The 23,290-nt window shown below is 42.0% G+C and overlaps 1 protein-coding gene and 1 non-coding gene across 5 annotated transcripts in view; both read right to left on the reverse strand.

Moving 5' to 3' along the window:
• Nucleotides 1–2,518: 2,518 nt before the first annotated feature.
• On the reverse strand, nucleotides 2,519–2,591 carry TRNAR-CCU (transfer RNA arginine (anticodon CCU)). The gene has a single exon. It is a non-coding gene; the product is annotated as a tRNA-Arg (tRNA).
• Nucleotides 2,592–3,656: 1,065 nt separating this feature from the next.
• Nucleotides 3,657–23,290, reverse strand: part of UBN2 (ubinuclein 2) — a 98,404-nt gene continuing 78,770 nt past the window's right edge. For all 4 annotated transcript variants that reach the window (XM_067559650.1, XM_067559652.1, XM_067559651.1 and 1 more), the window contains 3 exons: nucleotides 15,767–16,007; nucleotides 14,777–14,866; nucleotides 3,657–13,074 (listed from right to left, as the gene is read on the reverse strand). In XM_067559650.1, coding sequence (XP_067415751.1) covers nucleotides 13,025–13,074; nucleotides 14,777–14,866; nucleotides 15,767–16,007 — 381 coding nt within the window. In that variant the 3' untranslated portion in view covers nucleotides 3,657–13,024. The remainder of the gene's footprint in view (nucleotides 13,075–14,776; nucleotides 14,867–15,766; nucleotides 16,008–23,290) is intronic.

Raw genomic sequence — 23,290 nt, forward strand, 5'->3', positions numbered from 1 at the left:
GGGAGGCGGCGCAATCGGGCCCTGAATTATCCACCGGATCAGAGCCCGCGATCAGGGCGGGCGGCAGGAAAGAGCACGCGCAGCGCGCCACGCTAGCCAGCTAACCGCCATATGGCGAAAGACCCCCCGCCAGGATGCGCTATGGAGCGCCGAGTTACATGATCGCGCCTACAAAAGGCGTGGGCAGGGCGGGCTATCGAGCGCCGACCCAGGCGGTGGATTTGCTTGGAGCAGGGACTCGGGAGCCCCCGCCGGGACCGCGCCTGTGCGGCGCGCGGTGGCGTTTGTGGCGCGGGTCCGCGCGGCATTAGTGCCCCGCCCCCGCCCCTTTCATTGCCGGAAAGGAGGATCCGCGGCCCGCGTACGGCGGGGGGGCGGGGGCGGTATTTGCGCTGCAGGAGCCAATCCCACGGCGCTGTGGGGCCGCCCCGCCCTGCCCCGCCCCAGCCGGCGTGTTGCGTTGGAGTCTGTCCGGGGGAAGGGTGCGGCTGGGGCGAGGGGAGGCTGCGGCGCGTCGCTGCCTTGGTGGGTCTGACGACAGCGCCGGGGGCCGGAGACCAGGAATTCGCCTTGTAGCCGGCTCCGGGCTGCCCGGCGCCCTTGGTGCGGAGCTGGTCACAGGCCCCGCTTGGCGGCCCCGCGTTGCACGCCTGGGCCGCGTGTTCCCATCGCGCCCGGAGCACGCTCGGCTCCCGTCCTTAGCGTGCGCGGCGCTTGCCGAGCTCCCGTTGTTACAGGCCGCAGCCTTTCGGCGGGAGGGAGATGATTGGCCCGTAACAGATCATCGCCACAACGAGAGCGAGCAGACAGCGGCTCCCAGCACTTGACACTGAGCAGTGGCTCAGGCTCTAGCAGGTCAGCAAGTGACCATGCCGCTACAGGACACGTGGGCTACCCGCTCACTCTGGGGCGCGGACCAGGAATTCATTCATCCGGGTTTACACTTTTTTTTCTTATGTGTTTTACATGAACTTCTAGGCCCCGGAGCTATTTTTAAGCCTCCTTTGCTGTATTTTGAGTGCTTGAAGTCCTAGGACTGATGAGCGGCACTTGAATAATAAATGAATGTTTGCAGGTCTAGTGCCTTGTGAGCAGATCTACAGCAACAAACCAGTGTGCACAGCTCAGTGGTCACACACTGGTCTTAACCAACTTTTATTTGATTTTGCATATTTGTTTTTGTAGGCGCCCAACCATTGGAGTCAAATGAGTACACAAGCCTTTCAGCTTTAATTTAAATTTCGTATGTTGTAGAGAAAACTTAAAAAAACATGAATCCTAAAAGCTAACTCCTTCACTTCCAACACCCCTCCCGAAACAAACAAAGAAAAATACCCTCCCCTGCCTTCATCCTCTGGTGCACAGGGTATTCATCACTTTCTGCCATATATGTTGGTCTGTTCAGGTTTCTGAGTATCATGTTGATGGATCTGGCTTCTTTTTCAATTGTTCCGTGTAATGGTTGTCTAAATCACCTGCTTTTTTGCTTTCCAGGTGGTGGGCATAGGATCACTTGCCAGGGAAGTCATGTTGCTGACATCCTTAAAGTGTCTCCTAAATATGTCCATTGTCTTTTTGCCATAGCTGATATTTTAGATTGGTTTGGTCTACTTAGCATTTCTGATGTTGCAAGAAACTCTTTCCAGTGGACTCTGAGGATCTTCCACAGGCATTTTACTTTGAGTTGACATTCTTATCACCTGCTGTTGTAGATTTCCATGGTGCCATAAAGCAGGACAGGCATGATGCCAGCATTAACAAACAGCAACATATTTTTGTGTGATGGTCAATCATATTACTTTCCCAAATCTTTTCAAGCTTATGAACCTTTTTGGTGGGTTTTTTTATATTTGTTGTGTAACAAATAGCATGGTGTTACCATCATATACATTGCATCCCCTAGCCAGGTAAAGTAACGTCTAGTGTTTCTTCCTCCATTCTAATAGTTGCTTTTGGGACATTGATAGCCAGATATTTTGTCTACCACTTGTTAATGAACAAACCAACTCATTTTGCTGTATCTGCTGTGTTCCCATAGTTGGGGGGGAGGCAATCGGACTCTCTCTTAATGACCCCGAGTACCATAATCAACCACAAACATTAAAAAATAATGAGATTGGTGTCAAAATCATAACACCTTAAAATAAGAAAGTTTGAGTTATTTTTATTTACTTTCTTGGTAAATAAAAAGAACCCCATATTTATTAAAGTCTCATGAGTTAGAAGCCAAACTCATGATATTTAAATACTTGGGGCTGATAAAAATGTATGTTGATCAGGTTCAATAAGACACAGTCGGGTCTCTCCCCCAACCCCTGTAGCAGGTAGTCAAAGACTTACCCTTGGGAGGTTGAGATAGTGTGCTTGAACTCAGCTAAAAGTACCATGTCAAGTATTTAGCGTTCACCCCCTACCTGAAAGCACAGTGTGGAACGACCCCTTAGTAAAGGCCTAATGAAGAGGAATTCGCATCGCATGGATAAACACCATAAAGGAAGGGGGGAAAAAAAAACCCACTCACCCCAGATGGGACTCGAACCCACAATCCCTGGCTTAGGAGGCCAATGCCTTATCCATTAGGCCACTGGGGCCAGTACGGAAAGGTGTTCTTCATTCATATACTTCTGCCTATAACCCCCGCCCCCCGTCTCTGTTTAATGGATACTGATTGGTCAATTTGTCACCACGGGTATCATTGTAATCAGGAAGCTGTGCGCACAGCCTTCTGGGACGTATAGTGTCTCTGCACACCAGCGTGGCGCACTGTCTTCTGGGAATGTCAGCTCTCCCCGCACGGATTACTGGGAAATGTAGTTTACCCGAAGTGGGGCCGAGCGGCACTAGCGCCGCGTGGCTTTCGAACCTGGCCCTTAAGTTGAACTGGGAAGGCCATCGAGCAAACGCGGGCGGCGCCGCTGTCACGTGGTGTGTCGCGGGCGCCGGGAGGACCGAGCGCATGGCGCATTGTTTGTGCTGCTGCTGCTGGAGGTCGAAGGAGGCCTGTGCTCAGCTCCCGCAGGGCCCCAGCACACCCCGGGCCAGGCTGCATTGTGAGGGGGGGGGGGAGGGAAACTCAGGATTCTGGTGCACAGTGAGCAGCAGCTCCTGCGAGGGGGGGCGTTAATTGGTCAAAACAAATCTGGGCCAAATACTTTGGGTTAGGGACTCACCCTTCTGCAGCGACCCTGGCAGGCAGGGAGCGCTCAGACTGACGGGACTATTAAAAAAAGTTTAGGGCAGAGAGCTCTTCAGTGTCAGACACGAGCAGATTCGTTACAGCTCAGGGGGCAGGAGCAAAGCAGAGACTAAGAACCGTTGGTCTGTTGGCCCAGAACCAGCCCCTCACCCAATGCAGAAGCTGGCCTAGCCCTCTAAAAAGTGGGAGGAGAGGGGTAGAGAAAATGTAGTTTAACTTCCCTTCCTCATTTACACCTTTATTTGGTAATAGGCCTCTGCCCCACCCCCACTAGCTGTGAATCTTCCTCACAGGTTGGCCCAGTTTCACTGCTTTCACAGGCAGCAGAAGGATGAGGCCTTTGAGACTATATTCTGCTCCCTGGGAGCTTGATGGTTTTACCTCACCTGGAGGTTGCTCATGTAAATTACTTGGGTGAAGCAGCTGTTAGAATAAAGGCACCTACAGGAAAAAGCTCAGCTAGATGTAAATAGTCCAGTCTTTATTATGCTGAGAAGTTATCTGAAAACCACACCAATGTGCTAATATGTACATTCCTCTTTATTTAATACAGCACAGACACACGACATACAAAAGAAAAATACACTCATGAAAAAGAACCCTGTCACAATAAAGGACAGGAAACATCTACACTGAATTGAATAAGGCTCTTACTTTAGAACACAGGTCTGCTAGGTACACGCGGAATCTCAGAGCAAGGACTATTGCCAAAAAAAATCTCTGCACCCTATTTAGGACAGTGAAAATAGGGCAGGAAAGAATATGTTTGGGATGTGTGAAGCAGGCTCAGTGGATGCAGTTACCACCCTGAGATCTGCAACAATGAGAACACGTGATTATAGGATAGCACTGCCTTCTCTGCTATTTTATCCTCTGGGACCAAAGCATGATAAAAAGAATTAAATGTTGCACCAGCTATTCTTGCAGAATGCCAGATACATGACCTGTCAAAAAATCAGAAATGTCCTGCAAAATACAGGCTGGTCAACCTGAATATTTGTGAGGAAGGGGAAAACATCAAAATATCAAGGCAGAGAGTTTTATCAGAAACCTCCCAGGTGGACAGAGCTTTGCCAGCCACCCTTGGGAATGCACAGGAGCAACACAAGCTTCCCAGTTAAATGGCTAGCATGTATTAAACTGATCAGCATTTGGAACTGATGCAGGCTTTTGTGGCAGCAGCTTCCCCATTTTCCTGCTCCAGTTCAGGATGGAAATTAAGCAGGCACCAGTTCCTCTGGCAAAGAGCCTTACACACTTATTTTTAAAAAAAACTAAAATACAAAAAAAGGGACAAGTGTATTTACAAAATCCATGGCTGGTACAGTACATCATTTTTAAGACACACTAAATGCTACAATCTTTCAGGTCCTGAGATTATTACAAAAAAAAGATCAACGCAAAACTTGTATTCAGGTCCAGTTTTATACGGAGAGAGAAATCAAAAATCAAATCACTTGTTTTAAAATACAGTATCCCTTCAAGTTAGTGGAACGCATCCTTTGTAAAAAACCCAAAACCAATGTAATTGGCACCCATCACCAATAAGTAGCTGCATTTGGTTATTCAGGCCCCTCCCCTCAAGGGCTGTTATACATGCTTATTGTCACAAGGGGAAGCATTTCACAGGGGAGTTCATCAGGTAAGCACATGGCTGTCTCTCTCCTTCACCAAGCCAAGGGCTCTTCCCCCTATTCTGAAGTAAGCAGGTACTAAGGAGCAAGGTGACACGAATTCATGTGGAATAAAATGAAAAAAATCACAGAATCCCCACTGCAAATGTGTTTGCCATCTCACAGGAATTGTACATTTCTTTTCTTGGTAGTAAGGAGGATCACAAAAATCTATATAGTGATAGTTTCTTTTTAAGTTTAGTTGAGGCACAATAAGCACTCGCTTGCCAATTTTTTGTCCTAAACTTGGCAATAACAGTCAGGAAAGTACCCATGTGAAGGGCCCTCAGCCCCTCACTTTACATAATCTACATTCTCAAGAGCACCAGCCAGCCAAGCAGAATTAAGCTAGTTAACTTTCATATATTTTTAAATGCAACAGCAAACAAAGGATACTGCAGCCTAAACCTTTCACTAAGAGGACCCTTGTTGCAATTAGAAGTAGTAGACAGCTATTAAGCTTGGAAGCTCTGCTGTTGAGCATATGCCTTCACTAGGCAGAGGTAAAAGGACTCATCCATGTCTGTTTACAAGGAAGAGTTCTAGCACAGTGCTTTTATCTTTCTGTCTCTTTAGGATCACAGATATTCTCCTAGAGTAAGCACCACTGACTGATAGCCTAGAAACTGCCAGCATTCTAAGCGTTATTTAATCACAAATTGCATTTGACCACCTACCCTCAGGGGAAAGAGGCTGGAAGAGGACTAATTTAACTATTAAAACATAACAGTGCTCAGCAGAGACTTGGGGGGGAGGGGGCGGGAGTAGAGAGGAGTAATTAATTAATAATATCATGTAGTTTACTTTGTTAAATCAATTGTCCTAAGTAAATATTCTGGAGAGAAGCAAATCCCTGTCTAAACCTTGAGAATGTATGCAAGAAAATTGCACCAGTTGCTACAAACAGACTCATTACAACTTTAAAACACTCACTACAGCTCTTGCCTCCAAGCTGCATTGTTCTGCTGTAACAAGTGCAATACTGAGCAGTGGGTGAGAAGGAAGTGGGGATCCCAATTCAGCTTCTATTTAGAAGAGATTCCATCTATCAGAGATCCAGCCACTGACTAGCTGAAATCTCCCCTTGATTAGAAGCAGTCATTTCACTAAACGCTGCATTTACTAAATCCTATATTTCAGTAGTAGGAAAGGGTACAGGAAATCACGCCTCCCCCCCAAATTTAATCTATATATCAGAATTATTTGAGATTGATGTGGCTTCTTGGTCCAGTTCTGCAGAGCTGAAGGTTGTGCAACTATCTAAAAAGCTCTCAGAATCAAACCTACCACCAACAGGAGATTTTAGTCTCCCTTATAAAGCCATTTCATTATACTTCTGATACTAGGCTTTGCACCAGAGAATGGGTTTCTTTCTTTTTAAAATACAAAATTCATTTTCCATGTTAGAAAAAAATACTTTTTTGTAGTACAGACATTCAAAAACTATGCCATGTTTCTTTGGGTAGAAGTTTAACATTTGTTAATGGGGGCAGGGTGAGGAATGTACATAACACTGGAACATGTAAAGAATACTTATCTGCATAGTTGATATTCATGACTACTAATCAAACTAAGGCCTTATCTGGAAAAAGCTGAGAACACAAAACAGTTTCCCTCCCCCCCAGTTGGTGGAAACTAATCAGTCCCAAATAAACTCTGTGTGTCTCACCAACTACTTGGTTTCTCTTAAACTTGATGGTATCTCCCCACTTGTTTCGGTTGGACAACAGATCTTCCTCTCTCACAGCCTTTCCTTTTGGTGCTCGGCCGTCAAGAACACTGTCAAAGTTATCATAGGTAGTGTACCCCACTTGTATCACTTTCATTAGGATTAGAAGTTTATTAGCAGCTTACCACTTTACAGGCAGGATAGGGTGGTGAGGGAAAAAGGAAAGGTTGTCATTCATTTCTAGAAAGATGGAACAAATAGAAAAAAAGACTTTTCATTCTACGAGTTGTTCAGTAGAGTTATAGTTAAAGATACAATTTGGTCAGAGAGATCAGGAATTCCATGACTTTCCAGGACTGCCGTGACTTCTGAGGCAGGGTTGGAGCAGCTGTCACCCCAGGGCCACCGCCGAATAGCTGATCAGCAGGCTGGCCCAGAGTGCTCAACAGCTGATCCACAGCCAGTCTGCTGGAGCAGCTGCAGACACCAGCAGCTCTGTTTTCCCCCCTACCCCAAGGTATTTTTAGTAAAAGTCAGGGACAGGTCACGGCTTCCGTGATTTTTTGTTTATTGCCTGTAACCTGTCCCTGACTTTTACTAAAAGTACCCGTGACAAAATCTTAACCTTAAGTTATAGTGATCACATATTGGATACTAAAAATATAGATTCACATCCTTTGCCTCAGCTAAGGAGAGCAAAACACAACTCAGGTAGGGGGTGCACACATGGCTGTAGGGCACCTGTGTGTTCCCCTCTCCCCCCCAGTCCTGGGATAGGTGCATGCCAGGCTGGTCCCTCAGTGTAAGTTGGAGCAGCTTCATGGCTTCTCTAAATTACTTCAGCTACCAGCTGCTCCAAGGGGCTATGGTAACAGCCAAGGATTGCTGGGTCTCAGGAAGGGTGGGTAAAACAGCTTTGGGGCTAGTTTGTGTTGGCAGTGATCACTAATTTATATATATAGGTTCATGATTTTCAACAGGTTAAAAAAACGCTTTTGGTTAAGTTAAAAACTAAAATTAAGGCCATACCCTATTTTCTCTCACAAAGCCATACCCTGGTATTTGCCATCACCTCGCTCCCCAGATGAACTCTGCTCCTAATTAGGGAGGGGAGTTCTCAACCCTTGGTATGGCTTCTGGAAGGGGAAAGGTCACTCTTCCCTTCCACACTGCAACCAGACCAAGTCTGTCACTACCTAGTAGAAACACCTCACAGAACCACCATAACCTACTTATGTTTATCATCTTAGGTTGAGCAACATTCAGCATTAGTCAACATAAGATTTTGCTTTTGACTAGTTAACACTGATTTCTCTGAATGTTTTTATAGAAATGCAAGCTAGACATTTGTTCAATTATTTTCAGCATACAGCAGAACCTTGCTCATTTGCACTACATCACTTGGAGATCCTTAGCAGATTGCTTATTATATAATGGGCAAAATTTAGTAAACAAATAAAGCATAGATAATGTTCATTAAGTTTGATCCCTGTAGTTAAGATGTATTATAATTCTTTATACTGATAATTAGTAGATTTTCTACAAATAATGATGTCTTAACAACATGAGACCTCACTCCAGTCTTTGCTAAGAGCTGGAAAAATGCACCTTTTCTGGTGTGTGATTTAAGCAGTTTATGGATTATAGCTGAGAACAATATAAGGAAGCCCACTCCATACGTCTATTGCATGGAAGGAAGTGGCACAACTTTGGTGAATTTAAGTACTCATTTAAGTTAAACTGATGGCATGACTAATGCCAGGCAGATGTGGCTAGCAGCATGCAAGCTTCCCTGCAATACATCTCAATTCAGACTTGTTGCAACCTGGTATTTTAGCTGAGTCTCTTCTCCTCAAATATCAGTTGTGGGGAACTGTGCCAAACTCTAGGAGTGGTTGTGAGATGGTCTAATACCTACAGATAAGCCAGACAGACTACCAAACCAATTTCATTTGTGACCTAAACAAGATTCAAACACAGACCTCCAGAGGGAAATGCATCAAATTCCTTTCCTAACCACTTCCTCTCTCTCTCTCTCTCTCTCTCTCTCATGCACACAGCTACTATACTGATATCTGTGTCCAAATGTCCACCTTTTAGTAGGAAAACAGGTTTCTTAGGAATACTGCTTTGTGTGTGAAAGCATACAGAATGAATGCCATGGTACAGCAGCTATAACATACTATAAACACACACACACACACACACACACACTTTTTACAAACGGGAAAAATAGAATAACAGCATAAAGTCATCTTGGCAAGTTTAAGATTTTTCTCCCAAATGCCTCCCAGCACTTTAGGATCTCTGAGAACAGTTTAAGGGGGGGAAGAATAAAATAAAGAAAAGGCACTTAAACAAAGGACAAAGGCCTGAATCAAGTAAGTCATGGAGGGGTAACAGCCATTTCACCAGAGCTAGGACCAATCAGAATCTACCAACTTTTATTTTTAAACTTCTATTAAATTAAAATTGCATAAAGTGTTAATTAACCAGTCATTTACCTACCACATTTATCTTCTGGTTCATTTTAAGAAACCAAAAACAGCAAGTGTCCCTATTGTGATCCCCATCTCAGCAAAAGATGAGAAGCTGGAGTCCTGGGTGTAAACCTTCCAGAGCTTTGCTTGAGTGCAGGTTTTGCTTTTTCCTGCAATTCCATCTTCAAAGAAAGTCCAAAAGTAAAATAGAAGAGGGACCACTATGCCTATAACAATGCACTCAAAAAATCAAACACCCCATCACTCCTAATCCATCTGTGGGCAAAAAACTACTCCAAAAACGAACTGTAAACTAGATTAAAATTCGCTAATAAATACAGCCAAAAGTTCATTTTACAAATGTAGCAGCAAATGTGATAAAGTTAGTTGGAGTCCTAAGAGACAACCCCCCAAAGGGTTAGGATTTGCTCAACTGATGGCATCTTGGGAGAGTTGTGGGATTTCTCTGTTTTCATGTCCTCAAGTGTCCTGGACCAAGTGGAGGAGGAGGGTGGAGAAGTGTCAGGCAGCTGGAATGGGGGGAAGAGAACTAGACCCTGTGTGCCTGTTTCACCCAAAAATCTATGCCCCAAACAGCTTTGACTGGATTCAAACAAAAAGCAGAATCCAGGTAATTAAACTTCTGATTAGTTGAAAACAGATGTTAAACCCACAGCATCCACACTCATGACTTGGTGACTCAATATTATTAATTCATTTTAACAGAAAACTAATAGAGAAGGATGGGCAAGAAATAATTTAAGCTATCAACATCTATCTTGGGGAGGTGGAAAACACAGCAACAATGATCCAAACAATCAGAAATTTTGCAGCTTGTGGTTCACCTAGCCTAGCTCCTTTCTCTATTCTTTGCAAAGTTCTCAAGGGATTTAAAATTGCTACCTCTGCCTTTTGAAGCTTTGGAACATGTAGCAGAAGGCATTGCCCAAAAGGTTTTAGCTTTTGAAGCCTGTTTTTGAAATTATTGCTTGCATTATCTGAGGGTCAGAGTAAGCTTGATACTTTAGCTCACATACAATCCCCAAATTAAGTTCAGCCCTGCTGCCCAAAAAGACAGCTCTACTGACTCTTATTGCTTGTGAATACTGAGGGTTATTTAGTATGTACAACAGCTTATATATTACCAAAGGCCCTTAAAAATAGTTTTCTTGAAAAACAGCTTAAACAAGTTGCTATGCAAGGAGTAGTAAAGTGTATTAGTCTAATTTTGCATTGGGATGTTGCAGATATCCTTCACTGCACATCCACTCATGCTCCCTCGTTCTGCAAAGATCCTGGGAATTACTCCTGGCCTTTCCGGGTTGAACAAGTGGAGAACAGAGAAGGGGGTGGAATACAGAATCTCTCTCCTCTACATCACTTGGTTCCAAAGTGGCTCACCAGATTGGGAATGACTGAAAATAGTTACCCTCTGAGGGCTGTTTCAGTAGCCTATATGAATTGAATTTGTGATCTCAGTCCAGTTGCACATCATGCAACTATTTCCACAACTAGTACTAATATGCCTTCTTGTTACCAATTTCGGCGAACAGGCCAACGATTGAATGGACAGTGGAGAATGAATTCCCCCCTCAATCCTAGAGATGATACCCTCCAGATGAGGCACGCTTGAGGGATAGGGAGAAGGAAACTTGTGCTGTCATTCTCTGTGCTGAAAGGATAAAGGGCTCCAATCTCCAGGACTGTCAATTGTGTACCTGTCACTAGATTTAGAATTTCACTTAAAAAAGTATTAAAATAAAAAGAATGGCAATGAGTGAGACACCTTGAGGAAGGAAATAGAGAGGAGGGCAGAGTTCTCTTGGATTGGGGGTCTTTTACATATATTGCTGCTGGGTGTCTCTCCACTTCAGCCCCCCAGCTACATGCATTATTAGAAGTATGTTGTGTGCATGTTTGGCATGGGTCAAAGAATTCTGGACTCATGATATCTTCTTCCTTCATCCCTTCCTGGGGTAAAAAGATCACAAAAAAGCAAAACTCAGATGCCACCCTCTGCCTTGGAGAATTTTCATCTCACTAGGAATGCCAGGGTCTGTATGAATATATGCACCCTTTTTAAAATTAACCTTGATGCTAAGAGTTGTAATTTAGTCTAACCAACATGCATGCCACCTACAGAATATTTACATTAGCAGAAAAACATATAATTTGCTTAGTGCCACAGGGATGAAATTGGAAACCTAATGGATCTAATTTTGGTTCAGTCTGTCATTTACAGAAATTTGTTGTGCAAAATCCTTTATTGCTGGGCTCAACCCAACATTCATTTGTTTTTATACTATATATACACAATATATATTATTTTAAATTCATGTTTATATATATTTATATATATAAAATTAAAGAGCTCTAAATAGAAAAAAGAATCGTCTGGTCTTATGAAAAATAGTTCACACAGCAAAGAAAACGGAAAGCTAAAAGTTGGTCTAGCAAGAACACTAGAGATTTAATAACCTGGGGTCAAAGTTTGTACTTGGAAGGTGTGCGGTGCCCAGCAGTACCGGAAAGTTCCAGTATCTCTGGATGTAGTGGGTTTGCAAGAGAAAGGGCCTCAAATCAGAGACTGATGTTCCAGATCAGAAGACCCCATACTTTCTTACTTTTACATTGCAATTTCTGCCATGCTTGCCTTTCCTGTTATAGAAAGACAAGGCTCAAGTAAAATTTTAATCTAAGAACCTCTTCTATACTATTGTCAAAAGTGCAATGTGTGCTAAATGTTTCCTAAATTTACGAATGGACTATTCAATATACTGCTATACAAAAATGAAAGCCAGAACTACAATCTTGTATTACCATGGAGGGCAGAGTTCAGGTCATGAGTATCCCAAGCCAGTAGAGGCTGGGAATACTAAAGACAACGCATTCAGCCCCAGGAGGAGAAAAGGCACCTCAGGTCACTTTTGAACGACTCCTCTTTGGCTAATGCTTGAAGCAGTATAGCTTGGCTCTGAAGTAAGCCTCATCCAGCTCTCCTTAGCTGAAGGGTTCACTACAATGTCTGGCTTTTGAGAGTAGCTGGATGGAAGAGGGAAAGGATCCAGCAGAGATGAGGAAGTGCCCCTGTGTTTTATGAAGGATGTGGATTCTAGATTATAATAGTGGAGATGCACAACTGACGAAATGAAGCAAGTTTAAGGATGGAAAACCAGAGTGTCTGTCTTCCAAAAAGTAAGGTGTGAGGAGATAAGAGCTCTGTCTGATCTGAAACAAAATTTAGATTCCATTTTATGTAAAAAAGACAGAATTTTTTCTTTAAATACAAATCACTATGCTAAAATTAACTTTGGAGTAGAGACTTATGGGAAACCCCTTACTCTTCAATATGATTATCTCTCTGAAAGGAAGTTCTGTCTGGGCAGTAATGAGATGGTTCTGTGGCCACAGAACCCACAAAACCAAACAGGGCCTGTATTCATTAGGCTTTTCCAAAGAGGCAATGTCAGACAAATGTCTGTATCAGAAACCATCTGGGGAAAGCTTATTATTATTTATGCCACAGAGAGTGTCCAAGCAGAGACCATCCCTGGTCTGCACTACATATTACTTTCAGGGCCCATGTATATTCTTTTATTGGGACCTTCAGCTTGTTAAAGTGGATGGCCCCCCACCTCCCAGAATAGATGGGGAATTTACTCCAGCTTCCTTCATGCTTCCTCATCATTAGGCATTACCCAGAAAATAAACATTGTGCCACTGTGGGTTTGACAACTGAAGCTTGCCAGTCAGAATGGATTTTAAAAGGCTGAGTTTCTTAGGAAAGCTCTAACTATGATCCATCTGCATGAAAGCCTTTCCTCCTCTTCCTCCTCTATTTGATCAAGTATTTTCTTTTTCTTCTTCCTCTCACCACAGTGCTTGGGATCAGAGTATGTAAACATTGACAGAAACAGCAGCCCTGTGACCATGTAAGCACTTTCCCAACGGGGCAGATTCCATCAGCCAATCAGAACCGCTTCAAGCTCCCTTGCTCATCCAGAAGTTACTGGGTTTTCCGTTGTAACTTAGAGTCCCCTTTACTTTGGCCTCCATCTGGAATTTGGGGGTCAGGGTAGAAGGGGGAAAAGAAGAACAAAGAAACAGATATAAAGTTCTCATGTGATTATATGAGTTACACTATAAATAAAGCAAACTGTACTACAGAATACAGAACTGCATTCCTGTTGGTTGCCCCGAATAGGTGCATTCCAGCAATTAGCGAGAGTGCACAATCATGACTTGCAGTAAATCAAAATACTTGTTTGCACTAAAGGCTGAAACTGACAGACAAGTTGTCCACAGATTGTGGGCGGGTTCTGTTTGTTTTTTAAAAATAAATTTAATTGGCAATGCCCAGCTCGAACACTACTCAAATGTGCTGCCTTCATGGGACGGAGGAATCCCTCATTGTCTTTTTACTAGCTTATTTAATTTGAATTAGAATGGTTGATGCTGAATGCCCAGCACAAGACACTATTCTTGCTGGAAGTAACAGCTAAATTGTCATTTGGGAGAGTGCTATTTCTCTAGCACTCTTTACTTTATAATAAAGCATATAAAATCAACTTATCGAACTAACTGCCACAAGGACTTATTGAAGCATACAGTCGAGTAAGAAAGGTTGACTGTTTTCACAGGCTTTTGAAACAGCCCTTCCCAAAACCTGTGGAGCTGAGCATTGTGTGGGTGGGGCAAGAACACCCCTATCTTAACTCTGCCCACTTGAGACCTCGACTTCCTTTTTGAGCCACAATTCATGAAGTAGCCAAGAAAATGCCATGTCCTAAATTGCACAATCCTTTACAACTATGGGATGATTTTGCAGCCATACTGAGCTTGTGGACCAGAAAAGGTGCAGAACCACTGCTCTAACCAGGGGTTCTCAACCTTTTTCTTTTTGAGGCCTCCACAACATGCTATAAAAACTCCAGGGCCTAGTGGGGGGAGAGGGGCAGGGACCTCAGGGCTCATGGCTTCAGCCACTGGATGGGGGGGGGGGGGCCGGCCTTGGGGCTTCTGCCCCATGGGTGCTGCGGAATTTTGGGCATCAGCCCCACAGGGGTACTGGGGCACCAGACTTCAGCTGCGGGACCTTGCGGCCCCCTGAAAGCAACTTGCAGCCTCCAGGGGCTGCAGCCCCCTGGTTGAGAACTTCTGCTCTAAGCCATACTGCCTTAAAGATCAATATATTTACCCTCTCAAAAGGGACAATCTTCTGAGCTGATCTGTCGGGAGCTTTCAACCAGCTCCTCCTATTGGAAGTATGAGGTGATGTACATATACAAAAGCGTTAAAATAAAATTAAGCAGCTGGCAAATGGAAGTTCACCTCCAAAGCGGAAGAATGGCTCCACAAATAAGTCCCTCATTCATCTTGTAACTAATAAAATAATTATTTACTGGGTACTAGTCATTCTATTTCATTGCAGTCTTAGATCTCTAGCTTCCAGTGCAAGAAAATGCACTACCTCCAATATCTTTGACCTTTTGAGGCAATGGTAGTGACAACTTATGCATGAAAGACCCACCATTCCACTTCCACACACACAACTGCAAAAGCATGTGCACCATTTGCCATTATTGCAACCTGAGAACCTTCCTGCCAGTTCCTCTGTTGTCTTTGTTATCTTTAGAACAACCTCAATCTGATCCCCAGCAAGGAAGCTGAAGCCCAGATAAACTCTCAGGCCAAAAAGAAAAATCTGGCCTTCTAGTTTTTAACCTCTGAGAAAGAGGAGGGAAAAGGATTTCCTTACCTGTGTAAGCTTGCTGCGAGTGAGCAGGCAGAGGTGAATGAGACAGTGTCACTGCGTGCTGAGCACCTGGCTGTAAACCCTTCAGTAAATCTGAAGGGAATGAAAATATTGGGGAAAAAGAAGGAATTCAGACCCAATGTATACAAGAAGGCTGTCATGTTTAAAAACAGCCTCTTATTTTCATATTACAGAACTATGATGATGGGCACTACCAAAATAAGATAGATACACATCAGCACATTCCTGTTACTTTTTTTAAGCCATACCCCAAACCTAAAATAAGATACTAAGAATTACATGATAGCATTGTCATATGTGGGATAAGGGGCCATTGGGTTACATCACCAAAAGTTGGTCCATTCAGCCATGAGTTTATTCAGTATCAGGGCACGTTAAAGATGCAATCCTTTGAACTATTTCAACAAACAGAAAGGCCCTATTGCCTCCAATAATCATCCAAGTGGAAAATCTAAAGGCTTTTTCTAGACTAGGAGATAATCAATCCTGTCATGGTCAATATTCCCCTTTGCAGTTAAAAATGGTTCTTGTATCAGAGGCTCTTTGTGAGCTGCTACTGAGGGGAGCATGACTGGGATCTGACCATCTCTCTATGCATTACCAGTATCTTGATTCATTGCTTTGTAAAACTTATAGCACAGAAACTACTCTAATAAAATTGCATTCTCTCTTCTAAAAAGATGGGATAAATGAATATAAAAAGTAAGTTCAAATCCCACTGTATGCTATGAACATGTTAGTGCCGAGCATTTTCTTGAAGAAAATTGTGACTAATTTTTAGAATCATACACAAATAGAGACTTCTTATATAACACGTTATAACACTCTGTTTTGCTCAGTTCAACTTTAAAGTAACTCAAGCAATGGTGCTTCCATCACTTCCTTTCCCATTTGAGTTTGCAAGTGGTGAAGTAAGGAAGGATGCAGTTACCAATGAATTAAATTGTGGCGTGAACATCTAGCTTCACTTACTCTGAGCTAGGCTGTGGTGGAAAGCCGCTGAGGTAGATCCCGAGGTGGTTGTTACTCCAGCTGTGTCCGTCCCAAGGCCAAGAAGCTCCAAGGGAAATGGGAAGGTCACAGGAACAAGGCCACCCAGCATCCCATAATGAGTCAATGGTGCTGATGTCACATTCTGATTGGTTACAGACAGGGGTGATGTCATGAGAGTCAGAGGTGAGGCATTTGCCAGTAATGATGCTCCTGCTGTTGCCTGTACAGAGAATGGGGTTACAAATAATAAACAAATTTTAAAAATATTACTGTAACACCTAAGAGCCCTAGTCATGGATCAGGACCCCACTGTGCTAGGTGCTGTACAAAACAGAGGGAAAAAAATCAGTTATTGACCCAAGGAGTTTATAATCTAAGCCCTCCTGGGACAAAATCAAGAACAGAAAGTTAACAAAAAAAGAATTAAAATGTTTGTGTTATATCTGGTGTTCCTTAAAATAGCAAACTTAACAGGAAATTCTTAGAAGTATCAGCTGTCCATGTTTGAGCTTTTCCCACATTGTTAGCTTGTTACATAAGAACAGTTGCTGCTTTTATAAGACTCAGGTATAATGACATTCTTGTTCAGCTCTTGTGTTTACCTTTAGTCTAGGCATAACACCACTTCTTTGTTAGTTGTATACCGGGAGGGTAATCAGAGCTCTAAAGAAGAAATTTCCCATTAATTTTTACATTGTTATTTTTAATCTAATAAGAGTAGCGCTGAAATTTTTTTTAGAGGCATGGAACTCTTCCCTTCAAAAAATATACTTTAAAAACACTGAGTCTTAAAACATGAGTAGCTTTTTGATTTCATAACAAGTTCCTTACTATAATGGATCCTGAAAACCACAAGCGTGTATTTAAAAATGACCTCATTTCAAGATATACATGGCACTGCAAAGAAGTGTCTATAAATTACCCTAATGAGAATTTCAGAGGGAAGAGAGAGGGAAAAAAAATTCTTGGTCAGAGAAAATATAATCTCTGCATACCATCTGATATCCAAATATGTTTGTGTTCATTTCATCTCCAGGATGGAAGCAAGAAGAGCCAAGGATATTCTGGTTGCAATACCCTCCAAAATGCATTAATTAGTCTACCATCTAAATACCAGCAACTGTCCAGCTCATTCCCATTAACCAATCTTCCTCCTTCACCAAATAGTTGGCAAATTGATTTATCACTGTTCATTCAAGAATCAAGGTGAAAAGGAAAAAGCCAAAACAGAGAGCCTGTTTGAATGGACAACAACATGAATACGTAACAGCCATCTGAGTCACAGATACCTACTGAATATAGAAAAGAAAGGTCAGTGCTACCTGCAGCCTAGAAAGCAAGGAAATGGAATGCTAGAATATCTGATGTCCCAGAAGGAGACACAAAAAAAAAAAAAAGCCTGGTTGTTTATGGAAAGCTTTATTTGCACTAACAGCCTTAACAGTGAATGATCCTATCTAGATGGAGGCCTACTGCATCCCACAAGAAAAAATAAACATGAACTGTTTTTCGTAAAAGAAAAGCACACATTCCATGCTCTGAGGTCTTTAAAAATGTTTAGAATTCTCAATAACCAATATATCGTATACAAAATTACTTAAGTCAACTGTTCCCTGCTTACATAATTATAATCACCAGTCCTGCAAAGACACAGAAATCATATTACAGTATATAATTCCTCTGCCTGTGGCACATAATAGTTTAGTCTCCTGTGGGTATTTAGTCTAATTTTGGTTGTTGAGTTTAGTGTGTGGGTGCTCGGGGCCTGTGATGTATAGGAGGTCTGGCTAAATGATTTGGTGGTCCCTTCTGACCTTAAACTTTATGACTCTAATGTCTTCCAACTGTTCTCTTGTGAAATGTCTGACAGAGACAAGCTTTCCAGCATGTTCAAAAGTAAACAAATCCAGGCTCTGGCACAGCAAAGGGCAGGGAAAAACATTCCAGGACTGAAGACATTTATAGAGAGAGTTCCAGCTCAAGTGCCTCCTCTGATCTCACCTACAGTTGTAAGGCACAAGGAAAGAGTTGACCTCTGGTATCTCACACCCAAGCCATTTAGAGCTTTAAAGGTCAAAATCAACAGCAGCTCATGAAGTAGCAGTAGTACAAGCTATCAACATGAAGGTCCATGTAAATAATCAGGCTGCCATATTTTGGACTAGCTTCAGCTTTGAATGGTCTCAAGATATAGCCCCAAATACAGTGTGTTATAGTAATTGCATGTCAAGGAGACTAAAGTACAAATAAGAATACTGTAGTCTACATCAGAACCAACCATAGAGGAAAAAGAGTACTTTTCCAACATGGCTGCTAGGTACCACCACCAACACTGCCATAGATTTTATGGCCAGAAAGATCATATTGTGATCTATTCTGATTTTCTACGCAACATAGGCCATAGAATTTCATCAACTGATTCCGTCATCAAACCTATAACTTCTGATTGAGCCACAGCATCTTTTAGAAGGACAGTCTATCTTGATTTGGATACTTCAAGCAACAGAGAATCCATCAATGGCTAATTAATTAGTTTCACTTAAAATTTTGTGTTTCATTTCTAGTCTGAATTTATCTAGCTCCAGCTTTCAGCCATTTTGTCTTTTTATGCCTTGTCTGCTGGATTAAGAAGCCCTCTACTATCAGAAATCTTCTCCCCATGAAGGTACTTAGATAGGGATCAAGTTACCTGAATCCAACTCTCTCTTGGATAAGCTAAATAGACTGAGCCTTAGTGTCTCACCTTAAAACAAGTTTTCCAGACCTTGAATCGTTCTTTTCCGAATCATTTCCAATTTGCCTTTTTTTTTTCTTTGAAGCATGGACACAGAACTGAACACAGTATCCCAGTAATGGGATCACTAATGCCATACATATCTCCCTACTTCTACTCAATATTCCCCAAGTATTGCCTTTGCTTTCTAAGTAGCTGCACTTCACTGTGAGCTCATGTTCACTTGGTTATCCACCATGACCCTAAAGTCCTTTTCTTAAAGTCACAGTTGTCCAAAATACATTTTCCCATCCTATAAGGGTGAGCTAAATTCTTTGTTCCTACATGGATTTAGCTGCAAATGCATGTTTGAGTGAGCCCAATTTACCATGCAATCCACATTGCTCTAAGAACTAACCTGTCTCCATTATTTACTGCTTCACTGATTTTAGTGTTATTTGCAAACTTTACCAACAATGAAGTTTTCTTCCAGATCATTGATAAAGATATTGAATATTTACTCAAGATAGTTAGGTCCAAAGCAGACTGTGAAGAGTTATAAGGGATCTCACAAAACTGGGTGACACGGCAACAAAATGGCAGATGAAATTAAATGCTGATAAATGCTAAGTAATGCACATTGAAAAACAATCCCAACTAAACATACTAAATGATGGGGTCTAAATCAATTGTCACCATTCAAGAAAGATCTTGGAGACATTGTGGCTAGTTCTTTGACAACAACAGAATGTTAGCACTATAAGGAAAGGGACAGATAAGCCAGAAAATATCATAATGCCACTATATAAATCCTTGGTATGCACACCCCTTTAATACTATGTGCAGTTCTGGTCACCTATCCTAAAAAAAGATAGGTTAGAAATGGAAAAAGTATAGAGAAGGGCAACAAAAGTGATCAGGGGTATGGAACAGCTCTCATATGAGGAGAGATTAAAAAGCTTGGAAAAGATGACCAAGGGGGGATATGATAGAGGTCTATAAAATCATGAATGGTGTGGAGAAAGGATAAATAACACTTTCACATAACATACAAACCAGGGTTCACCCAATGAAATTAATAGGTGACAGGTTTAAAACAAAGTACTTCTTCACACAACACACAGTCAACCTGTAGAACTCACTGACAGGAGGTATTGTGGAAGCCAAAAGTAAGATTGGCTTAAAAACAATTATATAAGTTCATGTAGGATAGGTCCATCATTGTTTCTAACCAAGATGGTCAAGGATGCAATCCCATGATCTGGGTATCCCTAAACCTCTGACTGATAAAAGCTGGGACTAGATGATGGGATGGATCAATTCAAATTGCCCTGTCCCGTTCACTCCCTCTGAAACACTTGGCACCAGCCACTGTTGGAAGACAGGACACTGAGCTATATGTACCATTGGTCTGACCCAGTATGGCCATTCTTATGCATAGTATTGGGCCAAAACCAGCTTCCTATAAGGACCCCACTAGAATTACTGCCCCCGGATGAGGATTCCCCATTTTCAATTCCAACACTTAGCCTGTTTTTAATCCATTATATACAGGATTGATTTTGTATAATGCTAATATTTTTAAATCAGAATGTTATGTGGTATCAAGTCAAATACCATTCAGAAGTCTAAGTTACCTGTTACCTTTGTCAACCAAACACCCTGTTTTAATTGATGGATCAGTACAGGATTGTGTATAATGGACTACTGAGGATAGAGTTCAAGATGATTACACTGTTTTTTAACTCCCCTGGATCTCAGACTGGTCACACAAGAAAACTCTGATATTCTCAACAAAAGCTTGGTGGACAAAGGAGACAAAGCCTCCATACTTTATCTGGAGATGCTAAAATAATCAGAACGATCACATCCATGAGGTATGAAGGTGCATGAGCCTCCTCAACTTTTTGGTATCCCTCATGGCTGATTGGTTGTTTTTTGGGGGGGTTATAATGAACCACTACCACCACCAAGTAAAATGTGATCCGCCCTATTATTCTGAAACCTAGTTGCGTTCAGCCTTAAATATTGCAGAGTGGCAAACATGACAGGCCTCTACCTTGAAGGGCTCATCAACTAAAGGCACAAGTGAAAACAAGGGAGGGGAGGAGATACAGTTAGGGCTTGGCCTTGAAGCTCAACTGTTTCATAGAATATATTTCGGCATTAGTACTTTTCTTGATGTAGAAGTTGACAGCAGATTAGGGTTTATTAACTGGAAATAAACCCAGTTATAAAACCTAGTTATTTAGACCCATGAAGTGGTGCAGAAAGCAGCAAAGAACATAGTGTGAGGAGAGGAAGGCAAAAAAAGGTCAAGATGAAATTATGGAGAACCATAAAGGTGAAGAGAAACTTGAACTTTATAAAGGAAAATAGCAAGAATCAATGCAGAAATTTGAAAAGGAAGAGACATGGTCAGGAAAAGGAAACTGCATTTTAGATTAACTAGAGCAGGAAAATATTAGAGTCTGACAAGCTGGAGAGGAGGTTGAAGTAACTATGTTGACATTCAAATGGTCATAATTTAAAGCTTTACATTTCAAGCTAATGTAATTATGCAGTGTGTCTGGATATTCTATTAATAAAATGTCCAGCCTTCAGCAGGTAATAGTTTAATGGAGTAAGCTTCAAGTATGAAATACCTATTTTTCCAGGAACCACAGGTTTATATTCTAGCGACCAACTCAACCAGCCCCTTTTCCTTCTGAGACAGATAAACTGAGTGTCAGGCAGTTTACTGTCTGCTGATCCTGTGGAGAAAACCTTAAAAATCAAGCTCCTGTCTGCTTCATGTGCATGTCAGTAGACATACAGACACCATGTTTTCTTTAGTTGGATTCATACAATATTGTATGTGGTTTTCTTGATTTATTGTGCCATAGCAGCACACGCACGCACACACACAAAAGCAAGATAAAGGCTCTCAACATAAACATTAAGATTGCAGAGGAACAGGTAAGACAATAAGAGGGAAATGGGGAGGCGTTGACTTGTATGACCTGTTATAACGTAGGCTGGAAGCATGAGGAGATGTATGAGCACGTTCAACAGACACTGCTACAAAAACCTTCTGGTACATGGTGCACATGCGCATCCATGATTGGAATACATATAGGGCCCATCACTCAAAGAAGAATGTAGGCTTTGGTTTAATTTCCTCCTCCGTCCAAACTTTTGGAGATAAGCCATCATCATCCTTCATTTTGGATACAGTGGGCATGATTCTCCACTTCTGGTGCATATGGGCTCCTCTGTGCCTCTCTGGCAGTTCAAAACAGCCCTAAAAGATTGGTTAGCCAGCCAGAGGTTGTCCCATCACCCCAACATAAGGAGAACCTCACTTGGCATAAAGCCATTATCTCCCTTTTGGACACTTGGGCAGAGGCAAGGCCAGGTTCCATTATGCCTATGACTCAGTTTATGAGATTGGCTTAAAAATCTGTTTATTTTTCTTCACTTTCTGGTTTCTGAGCCTTTAGGTTACACTCAGGTCACATTGTAAAACTTTTCTCTGCCACCATGAGGGCTAGAAACTTGCTTAAAAATGTAAGCTGAGAGTCTCATGTAATAACGTGACTCCAGAAACTGGAGATTTAAGTAAAATACCTAATACTGTGAGACTCGTGATAAAAATTGTGAGGGTGACAACCCAATGATAGTCCTTGAGGGTCATTAGCAGCTGGAGTAAATTAGAGTGTGCATGTCAGAGACTGGATTGGTGCCTGATGGTCAGAGCTGGGAGCACAAAGCTGTACCCATGTCCCTATCCTGATTTGCATGGAGTTCTCCTTGGCCAGACCCAAAAGGTAAGGGCCAGATGTGTTTGATATGGAAAACATTAGCACAGGGAGTCTGCAATAGGGCCTAAGTCTTACAATGTAATATACTTCTCAAACACAATCTCCTTTATTAAATGGGGATTTCCATGGACCACAAGGATGTGTGTGGGGTGGGGATGGAGGACAATGCCTCAAACCACTCAGCAGCAACTCCTGCAAGTGATTAGAGTTTTACAAGACCAGACTGTTGCTGTGAATGTAAACAGATATAAAGCAAGAAACAGCAATAGGGCAGGGGAATATGGAGGGTTTAAAGAGGAAGTTTCCAGAACCTGACAGTGTGTTGTAGGTCTTCCCATCTGACATGAGGAAGAAGAAAAGACATACGCCTATTCAAAAAAATCTAGCATTTAGGTTTCTTATTAATTAGAGAAGATGACAACATTGTACAGAAGCAAAATGTTTTCTCTACAGTTTTCACCATGGAGGATGTTTGGGAGATTCGGGAAAGGAGGGAGGCCTGAAGTGGGTAATAAAAATGATGCATTGTCAGAGATTGAAATATCAAAAGAGGATACGCCAGAATACATTGATGAATTAAACAAGAAGTCTACAGGACTGGATGGTATATATATATATATCCACAAATTTTGAAGGAACTTAAGAATGAAGTGGCTACATGGTTAACAAAAATATACAATCTCATTGAAATGAGCAACTGTACCTGAGGAATGGAAAGTAAGTAAATGTTGTATCTTTAATTAAGAAAAAGATATTAGATGTCATCCTAGATGTTACAGAACAATGAGCCTTATCGCAGTACCAGGCAACTTGGTTGGAAAGATAATTAAAAGGAGAATTAGTAAACACTTATCAAATTCATCTATGAAGGAACAGATCAGCATAGCTTTTTTAAAGATGTCATGCCTTCCCAATCTACAGGAATTCTTCATGTGTGTTGCCAAAACAGTAAAATAGAGAGAACAAGTTGGCAGTTTATTTGGACTT

The sequence above is a fragment of the Emydura macquarii genome, unplaced genomic scaffold (assembly GCF_026122565.2).
Source record: "Emydura macquarii macquarii isolate MOO-44397 ecotype Brisbane River unplaced genomic scaffold, CSIRO-AGI_Emac_v2 contig_2205, whole genome shotgun sequence".
Taxonomy (NCBI): domain Eukaryota; kingdom Metazoa; phylum Chordata; order Testudines; family Chelidae; genus Emydura; species Emydura macquarii.